Source organism: Pristiophorus japonicus, chromosome 20, assembly GCF_044704955.1.
Source record: "Pristiophorus japonicus isolate sPriJap1 chromosome 20, sPriJap1.hap1, whole genome shotgun sequence".
NCBI lineage: Eukaryota > Metazoa > Chordata > Chondrichthyes > Pristiophoridae > Pristiophorus > Pristiophorus japonicus.
The window spans coordinates 18,271,911-18,294,684 of record NC_091996.1 but is presented as its reverse complement, the minus strand read 5'-3'; the positions used below and the strand labels follow the sequence as shown (position 1 = coordinate 18,294,684).

Sequence of the window (22,774 nt, the reverse complement as noted above, 5' to 3'; positions counted from 1 at the left end):
CGCAGTCCCGACCTGGATGCCCGTTTTTCACGCCACAAGGTGCGCCAAAAAAAAACTTGCAGATTCTCCAGCTCCCTGCTGGCCCTCGGCGCAGCGCAGCATGAGCTGTCGGGGCGGAGCCAGGTCCCTGCGCCGAAAACAGTGCAGGGACCTCTGCACATGCGCGCTATAGTGGGCGCGCATGTGCAGTAGCTCCAGGCGCCCAAAACTGTGTGGGAGGGGCCCGAAGCACGAGGCCCCTAGCCCTGGCCGAATGGCCTCACTGGGTCTGCGTGAAAAATGCTCCTCCCATGGCCAGCTCCTGCTTCCTCCCGACCCGACCCGACTCGACTCCCACTTCCCGCCCCCGACCCGACTCCCGATCCCCCCTGGACCCGACCTGACTCCCCCATCTTCGGACCGACCCACCCCCCCCCCGGCCGACTGGACCCTCCCTCCCTCCCCCCGACCTGACCTCCCTCTCCCTCTCTTTCCCCCCCCCCCCAACCCGAACCGAACCGACCTCCCTCCCACCCCCCGACCCGCGCTCCCCACCGACCCAACGCCTAACGACCTGTAAATCTGGTGCTGGGGATGGGCCCTGCCCGAAGACTCGGGCCGGCCCGTTCAGCCTCCCTCCCCCATCTCCTTTCCCCACCGCACCCCCCCCCCCCCCCATCTCCTTTCCCCACCGTGCTCCCCCCCATCTCCTTTTCCCACGGCCCCCCCCCATCTCCTTTCCCCACCGCCCCCCCCCCCCCCGAAACACAGACACTGACAGACATTCAGACAGAGAGATAGAGACACTGACAGACACACACTGGGGGTGGGGGGGTCATCCCAGCACGCTGTTGGAGGGCTCCCGGTGCTGCAGTCGGTAAGCAGAAAATGTTTTATTTATTGATTTTTTTTTCTAATTATTTCTTATTAATTTTTTTGATTGATTTATTGATGTTTTTATCATTTATTATTGATGATGGCTCTTTATTTGTAAAACTGAAGTGTTTAATGTTTGTAAACTTCCCTTTAAACCCCCCCCCCCCCCCCCCCATTCCTGACGCCTGATTTGTAACCTACACCTGATTTTCTAAAGTGTAGACAAGGTTTTTTCGAGCGTACAAAAATCTTCTCTTACTCCATTCTAAGTTAGTTTGGAGTAAGTTTTCACTGACGAAACTTTGAAAACCGGCGTAAATGGCCGGACACGCCCCTTTTTGAAAAAAAAATTCTGTTCCAAAGTGAAACTGTTCTAACTGACTAGAACTGGAGCAAACTAAATGGTGAGAATTCCGATTTCTAAGATACTCCGTTCTACACCAGTTGCTCCTAAAAAATCAGGAGCAAATCATGGCGAAACTTGGGACCATGATCTTTAGGGTTTGGATTTGTTTAGTAGACATGCTACTCCCAAATTAATTGAGACATTTCACAATGAAGGTTTACTATTGTAACAGCAAACCAATGTTGTTACTTATATTTCAAGATAATCATTGCTGGTTCGATAAGTTTGCAATTGTTAGCAATATAGTCCTATAGTTAGTAGACAAGGTCCACGTACAAATAATTGCTTTCAAATCTTAGTAAAAATGTAATTATGTCGGTGCATAATGTTGCCTTTCTTCAATCTAATATGCAGAGTGATCCTCTAAGCATTACCTTCTGTGATTACAGTAGTAATGATGCTACCTTCGTAAATAAAAATGATATCCTGTTTGAAGCAATGAAGGATATAAAAGAAAGAAAAGCACTTATGATGTGATATACAAAATATGTTGTGGTGACTTTTGAAATCACTGCCAAGCATTCAGAAGTCCATACAAAAGATTTCACATTTTCCCCACCAAATAAACAGTAATGATCTACGGGAGGCAAATAAAAAAATCTGTTCAAGGGGAAAAATAGCTCCCTTGGGCGCAGGGGCAGGTAAAAACACGTTGAAAAATAATTGTTGCAGCCTACTTGAAGGAAGAATGTACCCACAGTCGTGTGCGCAGTCTTGAAGTCCTTTAACCCTTTTTGGATGTTGTGGTGCTGTTAAAATATTCACATTTTCCCTTGATAGCTTTGTAACTGAGTGTTCCAGAAGCTAATTATGGCCACAATTGTTTTTTTTAAAGCTTGGAAATAGCAATAAAGGAGCACGTTGGAGATGGAAATGTTGGTGATTTTCTCTCCCGTTGCTGAATGTTATTGCACTGCTGAGTTGAGATCAGCTTTCAGCCATGTGGGGTCCTATTTCCCAATCAGCAGTGGATCAGTGCCATGCTAAAAAAGGCCAAGGGTTGTTTAATTTTAATAAGGAAGGGAAATTTGATGGGATAGCCAATCCTGGGGTCCTCCTGTGCCCTTAAGCAGATGATTTTATGTTGCTTCGGGAGAGACCTAGGATCAGGTTGCCCCTCTGCAAAGTGCAACTGATGCAGGGGACATTCGGGAGCCCTGTAGAAAACACATGGTTTTGTACTTTGAAATTTTAGATCCAAAATTCCAGCGTTCTCTAAACTGCTCACACTAGATAACCTTTTGTGAAGCTGTGGGTATTTATAAAGTGTACTGTTCTGTATATTTAAAAATGTCATACATTTCTGAATTTTGTTCCTAGTCTTTTCCCCAAGTACTTGTTTTGAAAGCTACATCATTTTAAGTTTCTCGCTCTCGCTCTATCTCTATCTCTATCTCTATCTCTATCTCTATCTCTATCTCTATCTCTATCTCTATCTCTATCTCTATCTCTATCTCTATCTCTATCTCTATCTCTCTCTCCCCAACATGTATCCAATGAGCTGTGGCTTGATCCACTTATAATCAAGCTTCCATGACCCAGAAGGCAAAAGCAGCAGTCATCCAGGCTTCCTGCCTTCCTCTTTCCCACACTCTCAGCCTGCTCTTGTGTTCCTGTTTATCCGAAGCAGCGTGTCCCTCTACCCATTGACAGAGCCACCCTTTCACAGAATTGTCCAGTGTTTGCGAAATATCTTCCTTTTTAGGCATAGCATTCATTCTTTTACATACCATATTGCTTACCCCTTTCCCTATAGACTTGTATTTTGATCTCGCTCTGGGTTTCTTGCAACGCCACATACCAAGACTGCATGTGTGTTAACCATGTTGATTATATGAAAAAAAAGACTTGCATTTATATTGTGCCTTTCACGACCACTGGATGACCCAAAGCGCTTTTACAGCCAATAAAGTACTGTTTGAATTGTTACTGTTGTAATGTAGGAAATGCGGCAGCCAATTTGTGTACAGCAAGCTCCCAACAGCAATGTGATGATTGACCAGATAATCTGTTTTTTGTGATGTTGATTGAGGGATTAACTATTGGCCAGGACACCGGGGATACCTCCCCTACTCTTCTTTCAATACTACCCTGTGATCTTCGTGCACCTGAGAGCAAACGGGACATAGAAACATAGAAAATAGGTGCAGGAGTAGGCCATTCGGCCCTTCGAGCCTGCACTGCCATTCAACAAGATCATGGCTGATCACCCACCCCAGCACCTCCCCCCCCCCCCCCCCTCCACACCCCCCTGACTCCCCCAGACACAACGACCACATCCAACTCCCTCCCGAACACATCCAATGAACTGGCATCAACAACTCTCCGTGGCAGGGAACCCCACAGGCCAACAACTCCCCGAGTGAAGAAGACTCTCCCAATCCCAGCCCACCCCCCATCCCAAGAGCGTGCCACCATCCTGGCTCTGGACCCACCCAACACCGGGAACACTTCCCCCCCCCCCCCCCCGTCCCGTCCCGTCAGAATCCTTCCCAAATGCCGAACACCCCCGGATGTCGAGCCCCCAGCCCCGGCCACGCCCCCGCGACGCCAACCACACCACATCCACCAACCGCCATCTGCGCAGTTAACCCGTCCACCCAACTCTGAACACTCCCCGCACCGAGGCACAGAGCCCCCAGACCTGCCCCTCCAACACGCTTCGCCCCCCCCCCCCCCTCCCCAGACCTTCGCTGCAATGTGGCCCCTCCTGTCCCCGGCCCTGGGTTTCTCTGCCCCCCCCCACCTCCACCACTCCCGTCTCCCCTCATCTTCCCTCTGCCTCCCCGCACAGGCTCCCTTCTGGGGCAGAGAATTTTAGCCCCCAGTGTGGAAGTCCTGCTCCCGCCGCAGAATTGGCCTTACCACCCCTCAATGCAAGCGGAGTGCAATTGCAAGCGGGGCCTCGGTTTAACGCCTCATCCGAAAGCCGGCACCTCCGACTGTGCTGCACTCCCACAGTACTGCACTGGAGGGTCAACCTAGATTTTAGTGCTCAAGTCTCTGGAGTGGATCTTGAACCCACAACCTTCTGATTCAGGCAAGGATGTTCCCCACTGAGCCGCACCTGGCACGTGGTCATTTAGATGAACAATATGTGGGTGGGGGGGAGGGAAGGGAAGCATATTACTGAACTGTATTTTGGCTGCCATATTTGAGGTTTTACCCCCCCCCCCCCCCTCCAAAGATGTTGGCCCTCCTCAAATTCTGCCCTCTTGAGCATCCCTGATTATAACTGCTCCACCATTGGTGGCCTAGGCTCTAAGCTCTGGAACACCCTCCCTAAACCTCTCCGCCTTGCTCTTTCCTCTTTCCTCCTTCAAGAAGTTCTTTAAAACCTATGTCTTTGACCAAGCTTTTGGTCATTTGCCGTAATTTTTTGTTACCTGGCTCGGTGCCAAATTAATTTTTTGTCTTCGAACACTCCTGTGAAGCGCCTTGGGCTGTTTTACCACGTTAAACGGTGCTATATAAATACAAGTTGTTAATCTGAATTGAAGGGAAGTTGCATTATACACTATGAATGGGGTGAAGTCACTCGCTGTGTGAGTGCTTTTCACGCAACTTGGGTTCCATTCCATTCAAGCTTATTTGCTATAGGTGGGAAATGTCTGAGTACAGAGTAGGCTGGCCTAAATCCAGGAATGTTTAGATACATATGCAGTGTGCTGGCTTGGCTGAAAATACCTCATCATTTCAAAATACTATTTCTTGGTGCCAACATTCTTCTTGGCATAAAACATCATCTGTGCACTGTACCGGTTGCTCTTGTATCGTTCTCAGTAAAAGCAGTGATGCACAAGGCCTCTGACCAGTGTTTCAGTACACTTGCATTTTGGACAAACTTTGAGAATGCATGGTCTAACACAGAATTAAGTCTCCGATAGGTAGATAGCTTTCTTAAGTGTTTGGCCACTGTAGGTGGAAGGTCGGTAAGTACAAGGATCTCGATGTCCTGCAGTGTTTTTGCTAGCTATGATGGAGCTGTAGTTTAATATTGGAAGGATGATTTTGCATTGTGATCTTTTTGATCGAGGTGCTGTAGTTAGTTTCTGTGGCGTGCTAACTAGGTGTTTGTGTTAATCAGACCACAGGCAGATAATTTGTGTTGCGATTGTTGATTCACACGAGCTGTCATGTGATATTCTGAATATGATCTGACTAGTCATTTAGTTCCTGTGCAGAAAGGTGATTGTGAAGGGCCATCTATGTTGCATCTCTGTTCTGTTGGATGGCCTTACCAAGCAAGCTGGCTGTGTCCCTGTTACCTGGCAGTTTAGGTAAGGGTATATACTGACAAGGGTGCAGTGCTAGTTTGACTACTCCTGTGGAATATGTGATGGATGATGGCACTGCTGCACTGTGCTCCAGTTAAATGTGACACTGCTGATCTGTTGAGATTTCACTGCAGATGGATGGCCAGGCACTGTTCATTTCTGTGGTTTCTGTGATATGCAGAAGATCTACTTGAGTGCCTTTTATAGCTGATGTGTAACTTTGACTCAGCGACAGGATTTGCATTTTGCATGCTTCACCCTTGCGTTGTATAACTTGGGACAGACTCTGTCTGCTACAAGTCTAAGTTACAGCTGCTTGTGAGTTGGTAATAATTCATGTGTGTTAATAACTTGATTGAATTTTATCATGACTTTTGGTAGGCGGTTCTAATATTACACCGTATTACATGTTAGAGCAGGTTGAGAGGAGATTTGATAGTGGTGGTCAAAATCATGAGGGGTCTGGACAGAGTAGAGAGAAACTGTTCCCATTGGCGGAAGGTCAAGAACCAGAGGACACAGATTTAAGGTGATTGGTAAAAGAACCAAAGGCGACATGAGGGAAAACTTTTTCACGCAGCGAGTGGTTAGGATCTGGAATGCACGGCCTGAAAGGGTGGTGGAGGCAGACTCGAACGTGACTTTCAAAAGGGAATTGGATAAGTACATGAAGGAAATTTTTTTACAGGGCTACGGGGAAGGGCGGGTGAGTGGAACTAGCTGAAGTGCTCGACAGGCTGAATGGTCTCCTCTGTGCTATATCCATTCTATGATTCTATATAGTATTTACAGCACAGATACATGCTATTTGGCCCAATGGGTCTATGCCAGTGTTTTTGCTCCACTCGAGCCTTCTCCCACCCTTTAGTTAACAACATAACATCTATTCCTTTCTCCCTTATGTTTAGCTTCTCCTTAAGTACATCAATGCAAGTTGGCCTCAATTATTTTATTGTAGTGATTTCCACATTTTAACCACTCTCCGAGTAAAGACATTCCTCCTGAATTCCCTATTAGATTTATTCATGACTATCTTGTATTTATAGCCCCTAGTTCTGGTGTCTCTTCTCTTCGTCCCCCCCCCCCCCCCTCAAGTGGAAACATCTTCTCTACGTCTACCGTATCAAACCCCTTCATCACTTAAAAGGCTTCCATCAAGTCACCTCTGAGCCTTCTCTTTTCTATAGAGGTGCAGGGGCCTCAACTATTTACAACCTATATTAATGATTTGGGTGAAGGGACCGAGTGTAATGTAGCCAAGTTTGCTGATACAAAGATGGGTGGGAAAGCAAATTGTGAGCAGGATACACAAAATCTGCAAAGGGATATAGACGGGTGCAAAAATTTGGCAGATGGCAAAAATGTGGGAAAGTGTGAGGTTATCCACTTTGGCAGAAAAAATAAAAAAACAAATTGTTATTTAAATGGAGAAAAATTACAAAATGCTGCAGTACAGAGGGACCTGGGGATCCTTGTGCATGAAACACAAAAAGTTAATATGCAGGTACAGCAAGTAATCAGGAAGGCAAATGGAATGTGGGCCTTTATTGCAAGGGGGATAGAACTGTACAGGGTATTGGTGAGGCCACACCTAGAGTACTGCGTACAGTTTTGGTCTCCTTATTTGAGGGGGGATATACTTGCATGGGAGGCAGTTCAGCGAAGGTTCGCTAGGTTGATTCCTGAGATGAAGGGGTTGACTTATAAAGAAAGATTGAGCAGGTTGGGCCTGTACTCATTGGAGTTCAGAAGAATGAGAGGTGATCTTATTGAAACATATAAGATAATGAGGGGGTTCAACAAGGTAGATGCAGAGAGGATGTTTCCCCTCATGGGCGAATCTAGAACTAGGGAGCATAGTTTCAGAATAAGGGGTTGCCTATTTAAAACTGAGATGAGGACAAATTTCTTCTCTTGGGGTGGTAAATCTGTGGAATTCTCTGCCCCAAAGAACTGTGGAGGCTGGGTCATTGAATATATTTAAAGCGGAGAGAGACAGATTTTTGAGCGATAAGGGAGTAAAGGGTTATGAGGAGCGGGCAGGGAAGTGGAGCTGAGTCCATGATCAAATCAGCCATGATCTTATTGAATGGCGGAGCAGGCTCGAGGGGCCAAATGGCCTACTCCTATTTCTTATGTCCTTATGATGTTGGCCAAAGCTTCAGAGCCACAGGAAAATTTGGCACTGCCCTGTTAATGTTTTTTTTAATTATCTGACTTCAAACTTGGTGCTTCTATTTTGTTCACCTGGGTTGGAGCTAATGTGTCCTTGTATAAGGACTCCTGGCTGGCCCTAATCTGGATAATTGTATTTTTTCCCCTCATTGGCCCTTTGAGGATCTGTCACTAAACTACCTGTGTTTGAGATGAAAATGGCAACTGCATTCCACGTAAAATGAGTGCGCAGGAACCCACAGTGCAAGAGAATGCATTACGTCATTGAAAGTGGCTGGTGTGGGGAATAGAAAATGCACGATGGTGGCTTTGTGCCAATATTCTAAAGTTGGCTTTTGTGGGTCATGTAGGGGGGTGGAATGTTACTCTGCATCTGAGCCATAGCTGGCCTGAGTGCTTGATGCTACCACTGAGTGCATAGAATGAAATGATATCCCAGTATTTACATCTGTGTCAGCCATGGCTCAGCGGGTAGCAACCTTGGATCTGAGGCAAAAGGTTGTTGGCTCAAGTCCCACTCCAGAGACGAGTGCACAAATCTAGGCTGGCACTCTGGTGCAGTGCTGAGAGAGTGCTGCACTGTTGGAGGTGCCGTCTTTCGGATGAGACCGACAACCTCATCTACTCCGGTGGTTGTTAAAAGATCCCATGGCACTATTTTGAAGAACAACAGGGAAGCTATCGCTGGTATCCCTCGACCAACATCACTAAAACTGATTATCTGGTCATTATCACATTGCTGTTTGTGGGAGCTTGCTGTGTGCAAATTGGCTGCCACATTTCCTACATTACCATAGTAACTACACTCCAAAAGTACTTCATTGGCTGTAAATGCTTCTTGGACGCCCGGTGATTGTGAAAGGCGCTATATAAATGCAAGTCTTTTTTTTCTCATCTTTGCATAAAACCTCTGTCGACCTCCCTGATGAGGTGCTTGTGTAGTGGTGCAATAGTCTACCGAACAAGTATCATCAGCCATTAAGGTAAAAAAAAACTTTGACTGTAGAGCAAACTTTAAGACAAACTTAACACTGCTGCCAGAATTTTTGATCGTGGCTTGTTATTTAGAACTAAATGGTGGTTAATATTCACCCAGTTCTCTCTTTGAATAACTCCATATCTAACTACATCCACTAGACTTTGAGGAGCTGTAGCAGCATTACAGAATTATTCAATATGCGTAAGCTGTTATGTTCCAGAACCTTTCTCGTGCATCCGTGATGCATCATAAATGACTTCAAGGTAACTGGTGCAGACACCAAGCAATTTTGCAACATAAAATACGATCCACATATTTAGATTAGTTTCAAGCCCAGTTAACGTGTTTTATTACCTCAAGACTTTGTTATTAAAATGAAACATGTTTGTAACAGAAGGCCAGTAAATATCCTGTTCACTGATCTGTGTTTTATTGTATTGAAAGCAATCTGGATCTTGCCCTGGTATCTTGGGCATTTGATGTTTTAAGACTGCTTGGTAGAGGAAAACATAGGGTAGATGTAAAGATAAAAACAGAAAATGCTAGGAATTTCAGCGGGTCAGACAGCACCTGTGGAGAGAAAAACCAAGAACGTTTCAGGTCGATTCCAGCATCTGCAGTATTTTGCTTTTGTAGATGTGAGATGATTCCACTTGGGGTGGGGTGGGGGGAACCAAAACTAGGGGCCATCATTATAAGATAGTCACTAATTATTCCAATAGGGAATTCAGGAGAAACTTCTTTACCCAAAGGTTGGTGAGAATGTGGAACGTGTTACCACGGAGTGGTTGAGGTGAATAACAGAAATGCTTTTTAAGGGGAAGTTCGATAAACACACGAGCAAAGAACAGAAGGGTATGCTGATGGGGTTAGATAAAGTAGGGTGGGAGGAAACTCGTGTGGAGCATAAACACTGATGTAGACCAATTGGGCCAAATGGCCTGTTTCTGTGCTGTACATTCTTTGTAATCATGCAGTAAAGTGCAGACAATACTTGGAGAAAAAAGTAACATCCAACTTGTGTTGCTTGAAGTCTTGTCTCCATCCAACTAATTGTACAGTGACAGTAATGGTGCGAGTCTGACACCGACTTTTCGATGTACTGATCTCTAAAATGAAATGTTTCCATTTTCATACTCGCTATGGCTTTGGTCCTCATACTTAACTTATTCTCATTAAAATTCTCATCCTTATTTTCAAAACCCTCCATGGCCTCGCCCCTCCCTATCTCTGTAATCTCCTCTAACCCCTGCCCCCGAGATGTCTGCACTCCTCTAATTCTGCCCTCCTGAGCATCCTGATTGTAATCGCTCCACCATAGGTGGCTGTACCTTCTGTTGCCTAGGCCCCAAGCTCTGGAATTCTCTGCCTAAACCTCTCCGCCTCTCGACCTTTCTTTCCTCCCTCGAGCCGCTCCTTAAAACATACCTCTGACCAAGGCCCTGCCCTAATTTCTACTTGTGCGACTTGGTGTCACATTTTTATCGCATAATACTCCTGTGAAGTGCCTTGGGACCTTTTACTATGTTAAAGGCGCTATATTAATCCAAGTTATTAATTATTCTGTTCCGCAGTCTTCAACACTTGCAGACACAAGATGTACTCATTTATACAGTACCTTTTACAGTGAAGCATCTCTCACTGCTTCACCCCATGAATTGTGTTTGGTGTTCAGTGAATGGTTTGTAGGCAATGATGACAAAAATGGGTGTGGGATAAATGGCCAGTCCGTGTTTTGTTAGGAGCTGCGAGACATTGTAGAGGGACGTGATCGGGGTCCAGGAGAGGCGTGAGTTTGGGGCCCAGAAGAGGTGAGGGCCCAGGGGCAGCACAGGCCAGCCCACACTGCAATATGTGTGCGCACTGGGTCCTTGCAGCAGAGCTGGTCTCTAGTCGTTTTGGTTAATCCTTGCTACTGGGCCAAGACCTAGCTCTGTCAAGCCCGTGTGGTGGCTGGTGTGCAACGGTCATCACACGTTTAAAAAAAAATCCACGCACAGGCATCTTCCACCCTTCAAGATTTAGTTCAGATCTGGAATTTTAGGTCCTTCATTGAAACACCTGTGAACTTTTTGACGTGGAAGCAAGTCATCCTCGACTCGAGGGACTGCCCTATGATGGTGTTTTGTTAGTAGAGTACTCGTTTGTTTACTATGTGCTCCTTTACTCTTCCAGATTCCCAACGCTCCCACCTGACGTCATTCACCATGAAGTTGATGGACAAATTCCATTCGCCTAAAATAAAACGAACTCCATCAAAAAAGGGAAAACCAGTGGAAATAACTATTAAGACTAGCACAGAAAAACCTCCAAACAAGGTTGGTTCCTCGTTCTATGCATTGTACAAAAAAGTGTAATGTGAAAATTTTCTTTATAAATAATTATTTTCTTTCATTTACAAGGTACGTGAATTAAAGATGAGGAAACATTTGCATTCTGTTGTCACAGTCCATAGTCATTAAATTGTGTGTTTTTCAGAAATAATTGTGCTTTCAGTATGTTCTAAGTTAGTTGTGTAACTTTCCTGTTCTGTGGCCCCATGTTTAATAGTCTCGTTACGGGTTTTCTCGCTTTCTAATTCAAACTTTGCCACTGAGGCTGCCATTTTATTTAGTCAGCCGCAAGGCATTTCCTGTTACTGATGGACTCAACTGCTGCATTCAGTGTCTTTGGCAGGATCGCATTTCATTATGCAAGAGCGTTTGATTATCATAGCAGAACTGACATGAAGTAAAGTCTAGCCAAGACTGCTAAGCACAGAGAGAAGGCAGCTAATTGGTCCAGAAATGGGGAGTGAGGATCTTTTTTGTCATTGTATTGATGATTCTGTATTGAAAACTTCAAGGAATTTGCATCCCAGTACTGAGCTCTCACTTGGAGCACAGAAGCATGACCAAAAAAGGTCAATTCTTAAAAAGGGTGGGGGGGAAGGTAGGGCAGAAAAAGAATATTTTCAGTGTGATGTCTTCCTCCAAAAAGTATGCACCAGAAAAGAATGAATTGTTACTTGAAAATAGGAGAAATTGCCATTTTTGTAGGCAGACTGCCTGTTATAATGTAGTTCATCTAGAAAAGATCCACTTTGTTTATGCATCAATGGGACTATTAATAAGCAGCTGATTATTTTCTAGTAACAGTCATTCTAGATACTAGTCCTGATAGTCCCTATTTAAAAAGTTCAATACTGGCCAGGTTTCCTTCAATTGGTATGCACACCGCTACAGTGGCAATTTGCAATGGAGCATCACTTTTTATGTTGCATTTTACTTTGGTTGTGTGTAGTGTTTTCCACTTGGGACTTTGTAGCAGTAGTCTTCTGCTTAAATACCTTTTTATTAAGGATATGTGGATCCAGGCATTGTTTTCCTGATGCATATCAGTTCAGGAATTTAGATTGTCTGAAGACAGTATTTGGGGTTTTGAGCAAGGTAAGCTACAATACTGGTATGAAAATGGCTTCTGGGTAGCTTATAAGTGTGGCTGCAGTAGAGATGTTCAGGTACCAGAAGTCAGCTTAGATATTATGGGCCCAAATTTGTCCCTCCGTTTTTTTCGGCGCACTTGCCTGAGGTGTGCCGACTTTCTGTTCCGAAAACGGTGCCGAAAATGTAGCTCTGTATTCTCCCCGCTCCGTGGACCGTCCTTGGGCTTGGTGTGGCAAAAGCAGTGGGGGCGGAACTAGGGCCGTGCTGCTGAAAGAGAGCCAGCAGCGTTGCGTATGTGCATTGGAGCGTTCGCGCATGCGCAATGGGAGACTAACATTGGCAATCGGCCACCCCCCCCCCTTTAAGTTCCCTCCTGTCAGCCTCTTTCTGCGAGCCTAGCCTGCTGCTTCTTGGGTATGTGGCCAGTTCACTGCTTTCCCACCCACCGCCCCTAGCCCTGGCCGAAGGGTTTGCCACTGCATGCTGCAGTCGGTGCGTTCTCCCGCTGACTTCCCGGGGCAGAGGCAGGACTCTTATTTATTTATTATTTTTGATGTTTTTTTAAGCTTTAATATTGTTAAGGTGTTTAGTGCTTTGCAAGGTCCTCTCACTTCCCTTTCCCGCCCCCCCCCCCCCCCCCCAAATCTCTGGCTACCTGCGCTGATTTCTTAACTCTCTGCAAGGGTTTTCTGTGCGACCACAATTGGCCACATACGCTGGCCTAAGTTAGTTTGGAGCAACTATTAGCTGTCCAAACTGGCTTAAATGACCAAAACAGGCGTAGGTGGCTGGTAATGCCCCCTTTTGGAAAAAAAAACGAAACTTAAAAAATCAAGTTGCTCCAAAAAAAACGGAGCAACTCCTGGCCAAATTTGCGCTCTATATTTCTAGGGTTCCTACCATCACGTGCAAAATATACTATTTCTGGGGTTCCTGCAGTCTCAAATGCAAGTTACCAATCTCCAAGCACTGTTCCTGATGTCTTTATTAGTTGCTGTCCTTGGCTGTCTCATACATGGATGGATAGAACTTGTGCATATTTCTTAATGGAGACGGAAGAAGCTTTAAAGGATCTCTGCCTGCAGCTGATACGATCCTGTCTAGTTTGTTTCACCAATGGCTTCAGAAAACCATGCACTTTTAGCAGCGCTCAGCCTTGATTGCACCACTGATCTGTTGCAGCCTTGGTATGGTATTGGAACTGCCCCAAAAAGCAGTTCACAACAGCAAACTCTTGTATATGGACTAGACCACTGGACTACTGAGGGTTGTCACTGTTTACATGCACTTTTCCTGTTTTTAATCTTGTGCCTGCTGATTTATTTTCCTGTGTCCCTCCATGGTAGTATCTCCTATCTTCTAACACTTATATAGTGGTTCCTTAGAAAGGCATTCTTGGTTTAACGTTTCCTAATCTTCAGAAACTTTGTGAATGCATCAAAAGTTTAATTCTCCTCTTCAATGATTACTTTCTAACTGATGTACACAATAAATCTGTTGCAGCATCCTGCGTGCCAATGCAGTCGCTCTGCTTCTGTATTCTTCTTTCACTGATTTATCGTACAAGCTCCTCTCCCTCTGCACTATTAAATCTGCTGATTGGTTTACTTGTACAAATGTTGAGAATAAGCCCTGTCATGCATCGCATCAAATTAATTCAGTCCTGTGAGCAATAGGAGATGTACTTTAATATGCATGAACTTTTAATTAAGGCATACAGGGATCAGGCTAAGTAATAAAAAATTAAGTGAATACATGCCAAGTTAAGTTGTGCATACATTATTGCGCACCGTCAAAATAACACATTTATTGTCGTCTTGTGTAAAAGACCTCCGTGCAATCATCCTGAGGTCTTCAGATTTCACAATGTTCACTTACGCTGAGCAAAAATGTGTATCTATTTGTGTTTCTGTCATCAATTTTACAACTAAATGTTGGCTTTGAACCAGTTGCCAAAACCTCACTAGCAAGCTTTGGTAAATTCATTTATTTGCTTGTCAGTTTTAATGCACTGGAACTGTGTATTATAACTTGTGTTCATAAGGTGGCTTTAACATTGTACGTAGATAATTCATTATACTCATTTGTTTCCATTGCTTCAGCATGCAATTTTATAGGTTTCAATATTAGAAGTCAATTTTATATTCCAGCATTACATTTAACTATTTGAAAATTGTAAATGTAAGATTTTCTTCTCATTTTGTGGTCCCTTTGAATTTTTATTTGAATTTCAGAGATTGGGTTATTCTGGTATTTAATGAATGTGGATCATTCAACTTTCATGTGCTTGTCTTTTACATAAATGTGGCATAGCTGTTAAACTATCTGGTACCTGTATCTGACTACACAGCTCCAGAAAGCTGCTGGTTAAGTTCTACGGTCAGATTCAACATTTCACTCGTGACAATTGCATAATAGACATTTTATTCCAGATTACTTGTTAACTGTGTGTCTTTGAAAACAAACCTTTGGGTCACCATCAGTTAAATTGTCAGTCATTTAATGCCAAAATAACCTAATCGCAGAGTAGTACAGCATAGGAGGAGGCCATTCTCTCCATCAAGTCTGCACCAGTTCTTTTGAAGAGCAATCCAGTTCGTTCCACTCCCCTGCTCTTTTCCCTTATCCCTGCAATTATTTTTCCTTCCAGTATTTATCCAGTTCCTTTTTGAAGGGTACTATTGAATTTGTATCCACCACCATTTTTGTCCTGTGCATTCCAAATCCAAACCGTTCATGTTTATTTTTTTAAAAAGTTTTCCCTCGGATCACTTTTGGTTCTTTTGCCAATGACCTTTAAATCTGTGCCCCCTCGTTATTGACCCTTCAGCCATTGGAAACCATTTCTCTTTATTTACTCTATCTAAATCCTTCATGATTTTAAATACCTCTTATCAGGCCTCCTCTTGGACTGCTCTGCTCCAAGGAGAACAATCCCAGCTTCTCTAGTCTGCCTACGTAACTGTGTTCCCTCATCCCAGAACCATTCTAATAAATCTCTTCTGCACCCTCTCCAAAGCCTTCATGTCTTTCCTAAACTGTGGTGCCCAGAATTGGACACACTACTCCACTGGGGCCAAACTAGTGTTTTATATAGATTTAGCATAACTTCTTGGCTTTTGTACTCTAAGCCTTGATTTATAAAGTTCAGGATCCCATATGCTTTATAACTGCCTGTTAACCTGTCCTGCCACGTTCAAAAGTCTCCAAAATATTAAAAAACTCAAAGGGACAAAAAAAAATAAAGGAAATGCGACCGGTTACTTTTAGGTTTGTTGGCAGCACATTGCATTTATTTTACATTCTAGTGTGTGTGTGAATCCTGTTGGGGCTAACAAGCCTTTATAGAATCATAGAATAGTACAGCACAGAAGGAGGCCATTCGGCCCATCGACTCTGCGCTGGCTCTTTCGAAGAGCAATCCAGTTAGTCCCACTACCTCCGCTCTTTTCTCCAAGTATTTATCCAATTCCCTTTTGAAGGCTACTATTGAATCTCTATCCACCGCCCTATCAGGGGGTGCATTCCAAATCCGAACCACTCGCTGCGTAAAAAAGTTTTTCCTCCTGTTGCCTCAGGTTCTTTTGCCAATCACCTTAAATCGGTTCCCTCTGGTTATCGACCCTTCAGCCATTGGAAACAGTTTCTCTTTATTTACTCTACCTAAATCTTTCATGATTTTAAACACCTCGATCAAATCTCCTCTTAGCCTTCTCTGCTCTAAGGAGAACAACCCCAGCTTCTCCAATCACCTAACTGTAATCCCTAATCCTTGGAATCTTTCTAAGAAATCTCTTCTGTACTCTCTCCAAAGTCGTTGTGTCCTTCCTAACGTGTGGTGCCTGGAGTTGGACGCAATACCACAGCTGGGGCCAAAATAGTGTTTTATATAGGTTTAGCATAACTTCCTGGCTTTTGAGCACTGGATTTTCGGTTGGAGGCTTTTTCGGGCGATAATGGAGGCGGGAGGGTAAATTTTGCACCGGGAAATGGTTTGCATCTGCAGCCATAACATTCAGCAGCTGGGCCCCGAGTGTGGGGCGCAGCACTAATGTACTTAACACTGTTTGTATTGATGTAATGCCAGCAGAGGTGAGCTTTATGTGAAGATGCGCTTTTTAATGCAAAAGCAATTGAATTTTTCAATACTTACTTTGCCCTTTTTTGCATTGCATTTATATTTAAAATCTTCTGAGCGTTAAATACTCAAATGGATTGTTCCTCGACTTTTTTGTGCACGATACTTTCAAAAATGCGAGCTGTTTTCTGAATTGCACACTTTCTTTTAATTTGTTTTTTTACAGACTTTAAACCGGCTGGAGGAGCAGGAAAAGGAAGTGGTGAGTGCGCTGCGGTACTTTAAAACCATTGTGGATAAAATGGTGATTGACAAAAAAGTGCTCGAGATGTTGCCAGGATCAGCCAGTAAAGTCCTGGAGGCCATCTTGCCGTTAGTACAAGTGGACCCACGCATTCAACAGAGGTGAGTGAGTAACATTCTATGGCTCCAAGAATTCGGCTGGGTGCTCGGAAGTTAATCAGTGGTGACACAAGCTTGGCTGCTGTGACTGTTTGCATATTTTGTTCTAAAAGATAAATACATAACCGATCAAGTGTAGAATTCAATTCTGTTGTGCAGAGCTCCTGATGCAGACTAAACCATGTCAATAGTGCAAGTTTGTTTGTTCATGCATTGATAGTCGAGCCCTTGCATAGTTCCACTCCTAGCTGTCCCAATGCAGCTACCGTAGATCCAGCACTGACTTTTCCTCCCACCCTGTGCAGTCACCTCTGGTGTACCCCAATATTCTATCCTTGGCTCCCTTCTTTTCCTCATTTACATTTTTGCCTCTTTGATTATGTCCTCTGCAAATATTAGTCCTTTCAGCCAATTTAGTTCATCCTTCTGACGATACCTGCAATCCCCCACAATGGAAATCCTAGAGGTTTAACATAGAAACCAGCTATTTGGCCCGACCAATCCATTCAGTGTTCACTCTCCACATGAGCATAGTTCTAAATAATTTAGCTGCCGTGTTCCCATATCCCATTATCCCCTTTTCCTTCTTTTACCTTCCAATATAATCTTGAATGTTGACACAATTTCTGCCTCGAACACTACTCCTGAAGTGAATTCCTCCACTTCAGAACTGTGTAAATTTCTGTTGCTGTGTTCTGAATCACTTGCATTTACTCTTGTACCTATATTATCGTTCATCATGTTCTCGACCACTTCAGGATCTACATTCTCTGATATTCTTATCTTTTAGTAAAGACCAGTGCAAAGTTCTTAATAAATACCTTTTTTTTGATCAGCATCTTCAAATTAACAATCTTTCCATCTCGGGAGTCCCAACTTTCTTAAAATTCTCTCTACTGGTACACTAGTTATCGTGATTTATCGTCATCATTCTGGCATCCAACTGCTTCTTGGGAAAGGCTCAAGTTTTTACATCCACTATCAGAAAGGCATAATGTTGGTTTGTACATGTATTCTGGTGACATTTAGCTCTACCTCTCCACCATTTCTCTTGATTTCACAATTACCTTGTACTGTTGCCTATTTGATACCAAGTTATGGATGAGCTAGAATCCATGTTTTGTGGCCAATAGCTGTGTCCTTGCCACTGATTCCATCTCCCTCCCTAACTTGTTCATTCAGACTGTACTGGACAATGTGCAGCCTGAATGTCCTGCTTAACCTTGAGCCGAGCTTACAATCTCATTGTGATTTTTTTTTTAATGGAGGGTGGGGGTGAGTGTGTGCTTGAAATAGTACATATGACCCTCCCACCTGATTGCCAAAATTTGTTCTCTCATTTGTTGTTCACCATGTTCCTAAGTGCTGTTACTACTTACCATAGCGATTAGATTTACCTAATGGTTCCTACTTTGCTCAAATCTGATTTTGTGGGGCATTTCTTCCATTCTTTTTAGAAAAAAGGCAATTGCATGTGCTTACCTTTCTAGATTCTATTGTAAAGAAATGGTTTAAGTGGTCATTGAATTCTTCACCCTATTTTTGCCTAGTACCGGTCACATTTTAAGCACATGTAGTGTTTTACCAGATATAGTAACGAAGGATTGGATTCCCAAGCTCCATCCCTAACTAAGCAATTTTCTATGGGAAAATCTTGTGTGCATAGTTTGTATCTTTTCCCATATCTCACTGTTTAACATTTATAAATCTTGTGTCTGCACACATGCTGTCAACTTTCCCCCATTATAAATTCTGTATGCACATTTGTATTGGAAACTACGTATCTAAACTTGACGTGCTGTAATTATACATATACTTCCCGATTGGAGGTGCAGCAGTGTCACCACTGGCAGGAGAATGTAATTACACTGACAATTTTACATAGACGTTGCAATTATAAGTGCAGATACAGGAATTTATAATGGAAATTTAACAATAAGGATGGAATATTTGACTTTAAAATGGGGATTGATTACATCTGCATGGCCTGCACACCTTACTGTCCTGTTTGATCCAGAACTGAGCGAATTCCAGATCCTAGCCCACGACCAAGAGTTCCTGATACTATACCTGGAGTACTGCATTCAGTTTTGCTCTCCTTATTTAAGAAGGGATATACTTGCATTGGAGGCAGTTCAGAGAAGGTTTACGAGGTTGATTCCTGCGATGAAGGGGTTGTGTTATGAAGAAAGGTTGAGGAGGTTGGGCCTATACTCAATGGAGTTTAGAAGAATGTGAGGTGAACTTATTGAAACGTGTAAGATTCTGAGGGGGCTTGACAGGGTAGATGCAGAGAGGATGTTTCCCCTCGTGGGGGAATCTAGAACTTGAGGGCCTAGTTTCAGAATAAAGGATCGGCCATTTAGAACTGAGATGAGGAGGATTTCTTCTCTGAGGGTCGTAAATCTGTGGAATTCTCTGTCCCAGCCAGAGAGCTGTGGAGGCTGGGTCATTGAATATATTTAAGGTGGAGATAGACAGATTTTTGAACTATAGGGGAGTCTAGAGTTATGGGGAGCGGGCAGGAAAGTGGAGTTGAGGCCAAGATCAATTATGATCTTATTGAATGGCGGAGCAAGCTCGAGGGGCCAAATGGCCGCCTTCTGCTCCTGTTTCTTATGTTCAACTGCTTGCTTCCTCCTATGCCCCAACCTTGCCCCCACAAGAGCCAAAACCCTCCTCACTGTCCTCCAACTTCTTTTCATCTGAAGACACTGCTTGGTCTTTGTGAAATGTTACAGGAGCTCCCTTTTAATAGATTAAAAATCATGAGTCTGTGCATTTCCTGTTAACATTCCTATTATAAATTCCTGTGATCACATTTATGATGGAACCTGCCAATGTAAACTTGCCACTTATAGTTATACTCTCCCACCAGTGGCAACATTTTAGCACCTCTATCTTTTAGTTCCTTCACCTGTACTGTAGAGAAACTCCTGTGCAGCAACCAACTCTCAGCCTCCCAAAGTCCTGTAAAGTTTTCTATTTAAAGATAATATAAAATTAAGGGCAGAATGTATGTATGTAAAATGGGAACCAAATTATGTTTGCATGCTCTGGACTAGTCATCACCTGTGCTCTAACCCTGCTTCACCTAAAGGTTATAAATGGTCTTGACTCCCCATGTACAACACCACAGGAAATTGACTAGTTGCTAAAAGTATGTGTAGCTTAAATTTTCTGAAGGCATTTTTTAAATTACTTTTTTCCCCACTGTGGTCATCTTTGTGCCATTCCACTCGCGAGGAGTGCTGCTATAATTATTGGCTGTTTAGTGGCGAGGATGGCCTTGGGGAAACTCTAGCCCTGATTTTCATTTCTTTTTCATTGTTCATTCCTGTGGGGAAGTGATGTGTCTCTCCACCTCCCTGCAAAGGCATGAGTAAGATTGGTAAATCAGATTTGTGGTTATCTTTATAACATTTAGTACCATCTCCCCCATGCATTGAACCATTGAATTTCCCTTGTGCTCTGCCTTTGAGGAAGAGCATGAAGTATAAAATTGTACTCATTCACTGACATCTATTCTAATCATATCTGTTGTAGATGTTTTTTTAAACTTGGGAAGGATTATTGCCGATTACAATGTAGCTGCAGAGTTTCTCATTACATTGTAGGTGCTCAGTATTTGCTGAACTAGTTTTAGCATCCTTTTCCACTTTATCTTCCCTTATCCTTACTTGGTCAGCAGCTATTTTTATAGGAACTAACTCCACCCCTGCAAGTAGTTCATTTCACTCTTAATCTGGTAGTTTTTGGAGTTTTTCTACAAAAAGGGAGTCCCTGCAAATAGTAACACATCCCTGAGGACCCCATATCTTCTCTCAGTCTGTTTACCACCTAAAGGAAAAACATGTCTTCACTGCATGTTTGCACAGAGCAGCTGAAATAATAGATATAGAAATGTAGAGATGGCATTGCAGAGCTCCTGGGATCCCCTTATGTAACCACTGATTTAGGGAGCCTAATTTGAAGTGTGGTTCTCTAGACAAGGGCATGCAGAAGGTGAATTTTACATAGGGCAGTCTTTGCAGCTCTGCGACCTTTTGCCAGTTTTTTTGATTGACAGGCCGAGATTAATTGTGTAGTTCCTATGATGTGTAAACGTGTGATTAGCACTTAAGCGTGACGGTACTTGGCACATAACTGAGGGTAGCATGCCTTCCACAGCACAAACTATTAATCATGGTATGCCCAACCAACGAGTTGTTCTGTTAAGAATAGACTTGATGACAATTTAGTATGCCTGGCAACATTGGATGTAATGAAAAAAAAAACGAATTGGCATTTATAGTAACTTGAGTTGGGTAAATAAAATCCAGATGGCAGAAAGCACTCTTTGATTTAGATATCAGGATATTGTGAGGTGCAGAAGATAATCATCAAGGATGTCATATTATGGTGTGGTAATTGTTTAAGGTTGCTGCCTCCCAAGCTCAGTAAAATCATTATGACTTTCCCTAATTATTTTTGAGAAATTTCAAAATAAAAGGCACTTGCAGGGTTAGAAATACTTACCGCTTTGTTAGATTTTCCATGGTATACAATGACCACGTGTAGCTTCTAATATCCTATAGTCTTTCCATTTTGTTCTTTGGTTCTCTGCATGATTTCCACTGAAAATGGTGCAGCGGTAGACCATTGCCATTTTGTTCGGTGAGAGGATCCAATGCTTAAACACAGTATGTTGATGTACAAGGTACATCCTTTACTGCAAATTTTTCAGGGCAAGGATGTTGACTGTGTTTGAACACTTTAATTTCTAGGAATAGGGTTCACATCCAGTGCAGATATTAGAATGAAAGTCTTAATCAGCTGACCCTGAGTGCAAGGTGTTAATGCAGTGTGAAATCAAACTGTGATATTGGTATATGAATGTGTTGAAATATCTGTATAACATTCTTCTGGTTGCTATTTTAATAAAGGTGCTAAGCTGTTTGTTTTGTGGTGAAATAACATAGTGATGGTCCCAATTTTTAAACTAATATAGTTTGATTTCCCCTTACCAGTTCCTAGTGGACATGAGTATAAATATACTCATAATTGGGCATTAATTTAACACCTTCACTTGGTACAGCTGGTGTGGGGCATTAGTCTGTCCAGTATATGGCAGGTTTTGCTGTTCTGAGATTTGACTGATCCAGGTACATTGTTGTGGGTTAGAGTGTGCTCGCTTGTGTCATGACCCTGACCCATGAGAGTGCTGGCATTGGGTTCAAAGTATTTTTCCCAGCATAAGTGTGTCTTGAGCACTGAAAATCTTCTTGCACAGGAGCCGTGCACCTTTATGCCCCTGACATTCTCCTGTGTGTCAATAATCATTTATTTTCCTTTCTAATGTGCTGGGTAATAGTAAGAACACAGCTGTGGCCTAGATTCGTATTCTATTATTGGAAACCTGGTGATGCAATCTCTTGCACCTGGCTGGGGGAACTTATTCAGCAAGTTTTGGATTGATGCTGTGGGTAAGATGACTTGTGCAGTTTTCTGAAAACGTGGCAGAAGCTGGTACCATCTGAATCACCAACTGGTCAGTTTTCAGACCTGCATTTGTGTGGCCACCAGGTGAGGGCGGGCTGGGGTTTGGTCTTGATGCACTTGTGATGAAATTGACTGCTGACACTATTGAATAATGGCCGCATCTGTGAAGGATAGTCACACTCGTGTAATCATAATTCTGCAAAAAATGAATATCTTCATAAAAGTCTAAATTTGGCATGATGGAAAGGGCATTAAAAATGGAAGACTTTGAGAACGGAAGTCATTTTGAAAAAAAAAATCTAAATAATCCTGTCGTGTAGGATTAATGAGTAATTCCTGAGGAGTTATATTATTGTAATATCAGAGTTTGTTTCACCGTGTAAACTGAAAACTTAAATGGTGGGACAGATCGTCTGGCAGTACAAGGTTTACAAAGCAGTTAAGGCAGTAAACATCTTGAATCAAAAGAAAAATGCTGGATTTCTGAAACAGGTAGTCAGGCAGTCTCTTTGAAGAGGACAGGCAAGTTAACATTTGTCGGAGCATTCGACCCTTTTGTCAGAACATTTGATTTGTTTTTGAAAATTAATTGGATGAGACAATAATGTTCTTGGGCATGCCTTTTTCCTTTGAAGGAGTGTGGTCTTGTAACTGATGTGGAATGAGCATATTTTGAAAGTGATATATCTCAAATAA

The 22,774-nt window shown here is 43.1% G+C and overlaps 1 protein-coding gene across 10 annotated transcripts in view; it reads left to right on the top strand.

Moving 5' to 3' along the window:
- rapgef1b (Rap guanine nucleotide exchange factor (GEF) 1b) overlaps positions 1–22,774 on the top strand; it is a 203,660-nt gene that overhangs the window by 53,010 nt on the left and 127,876 nt on the right. For all 10 annotated transcript variants that reach the window (XR_011588156.1, XM_070863848.1, XM_070863841.1 and 7 more), the window contains exons 2-3: positions 10,868–11,010; positions 16,422–16,600. Coding sequence is in view for 9 of the 10 variants with exons in the window: in XM_070863848.1 (XP_070719949.1) it covers positions 10,868–11,010; positions 16,422–16,600 (322 nt within the window). In the remaining variant the exon portion in view is untranslated. The remainder of the gene's footprint in view (positions 1–10,867; positions 11,011–16,421; positions 16,601–22,774) is intronic.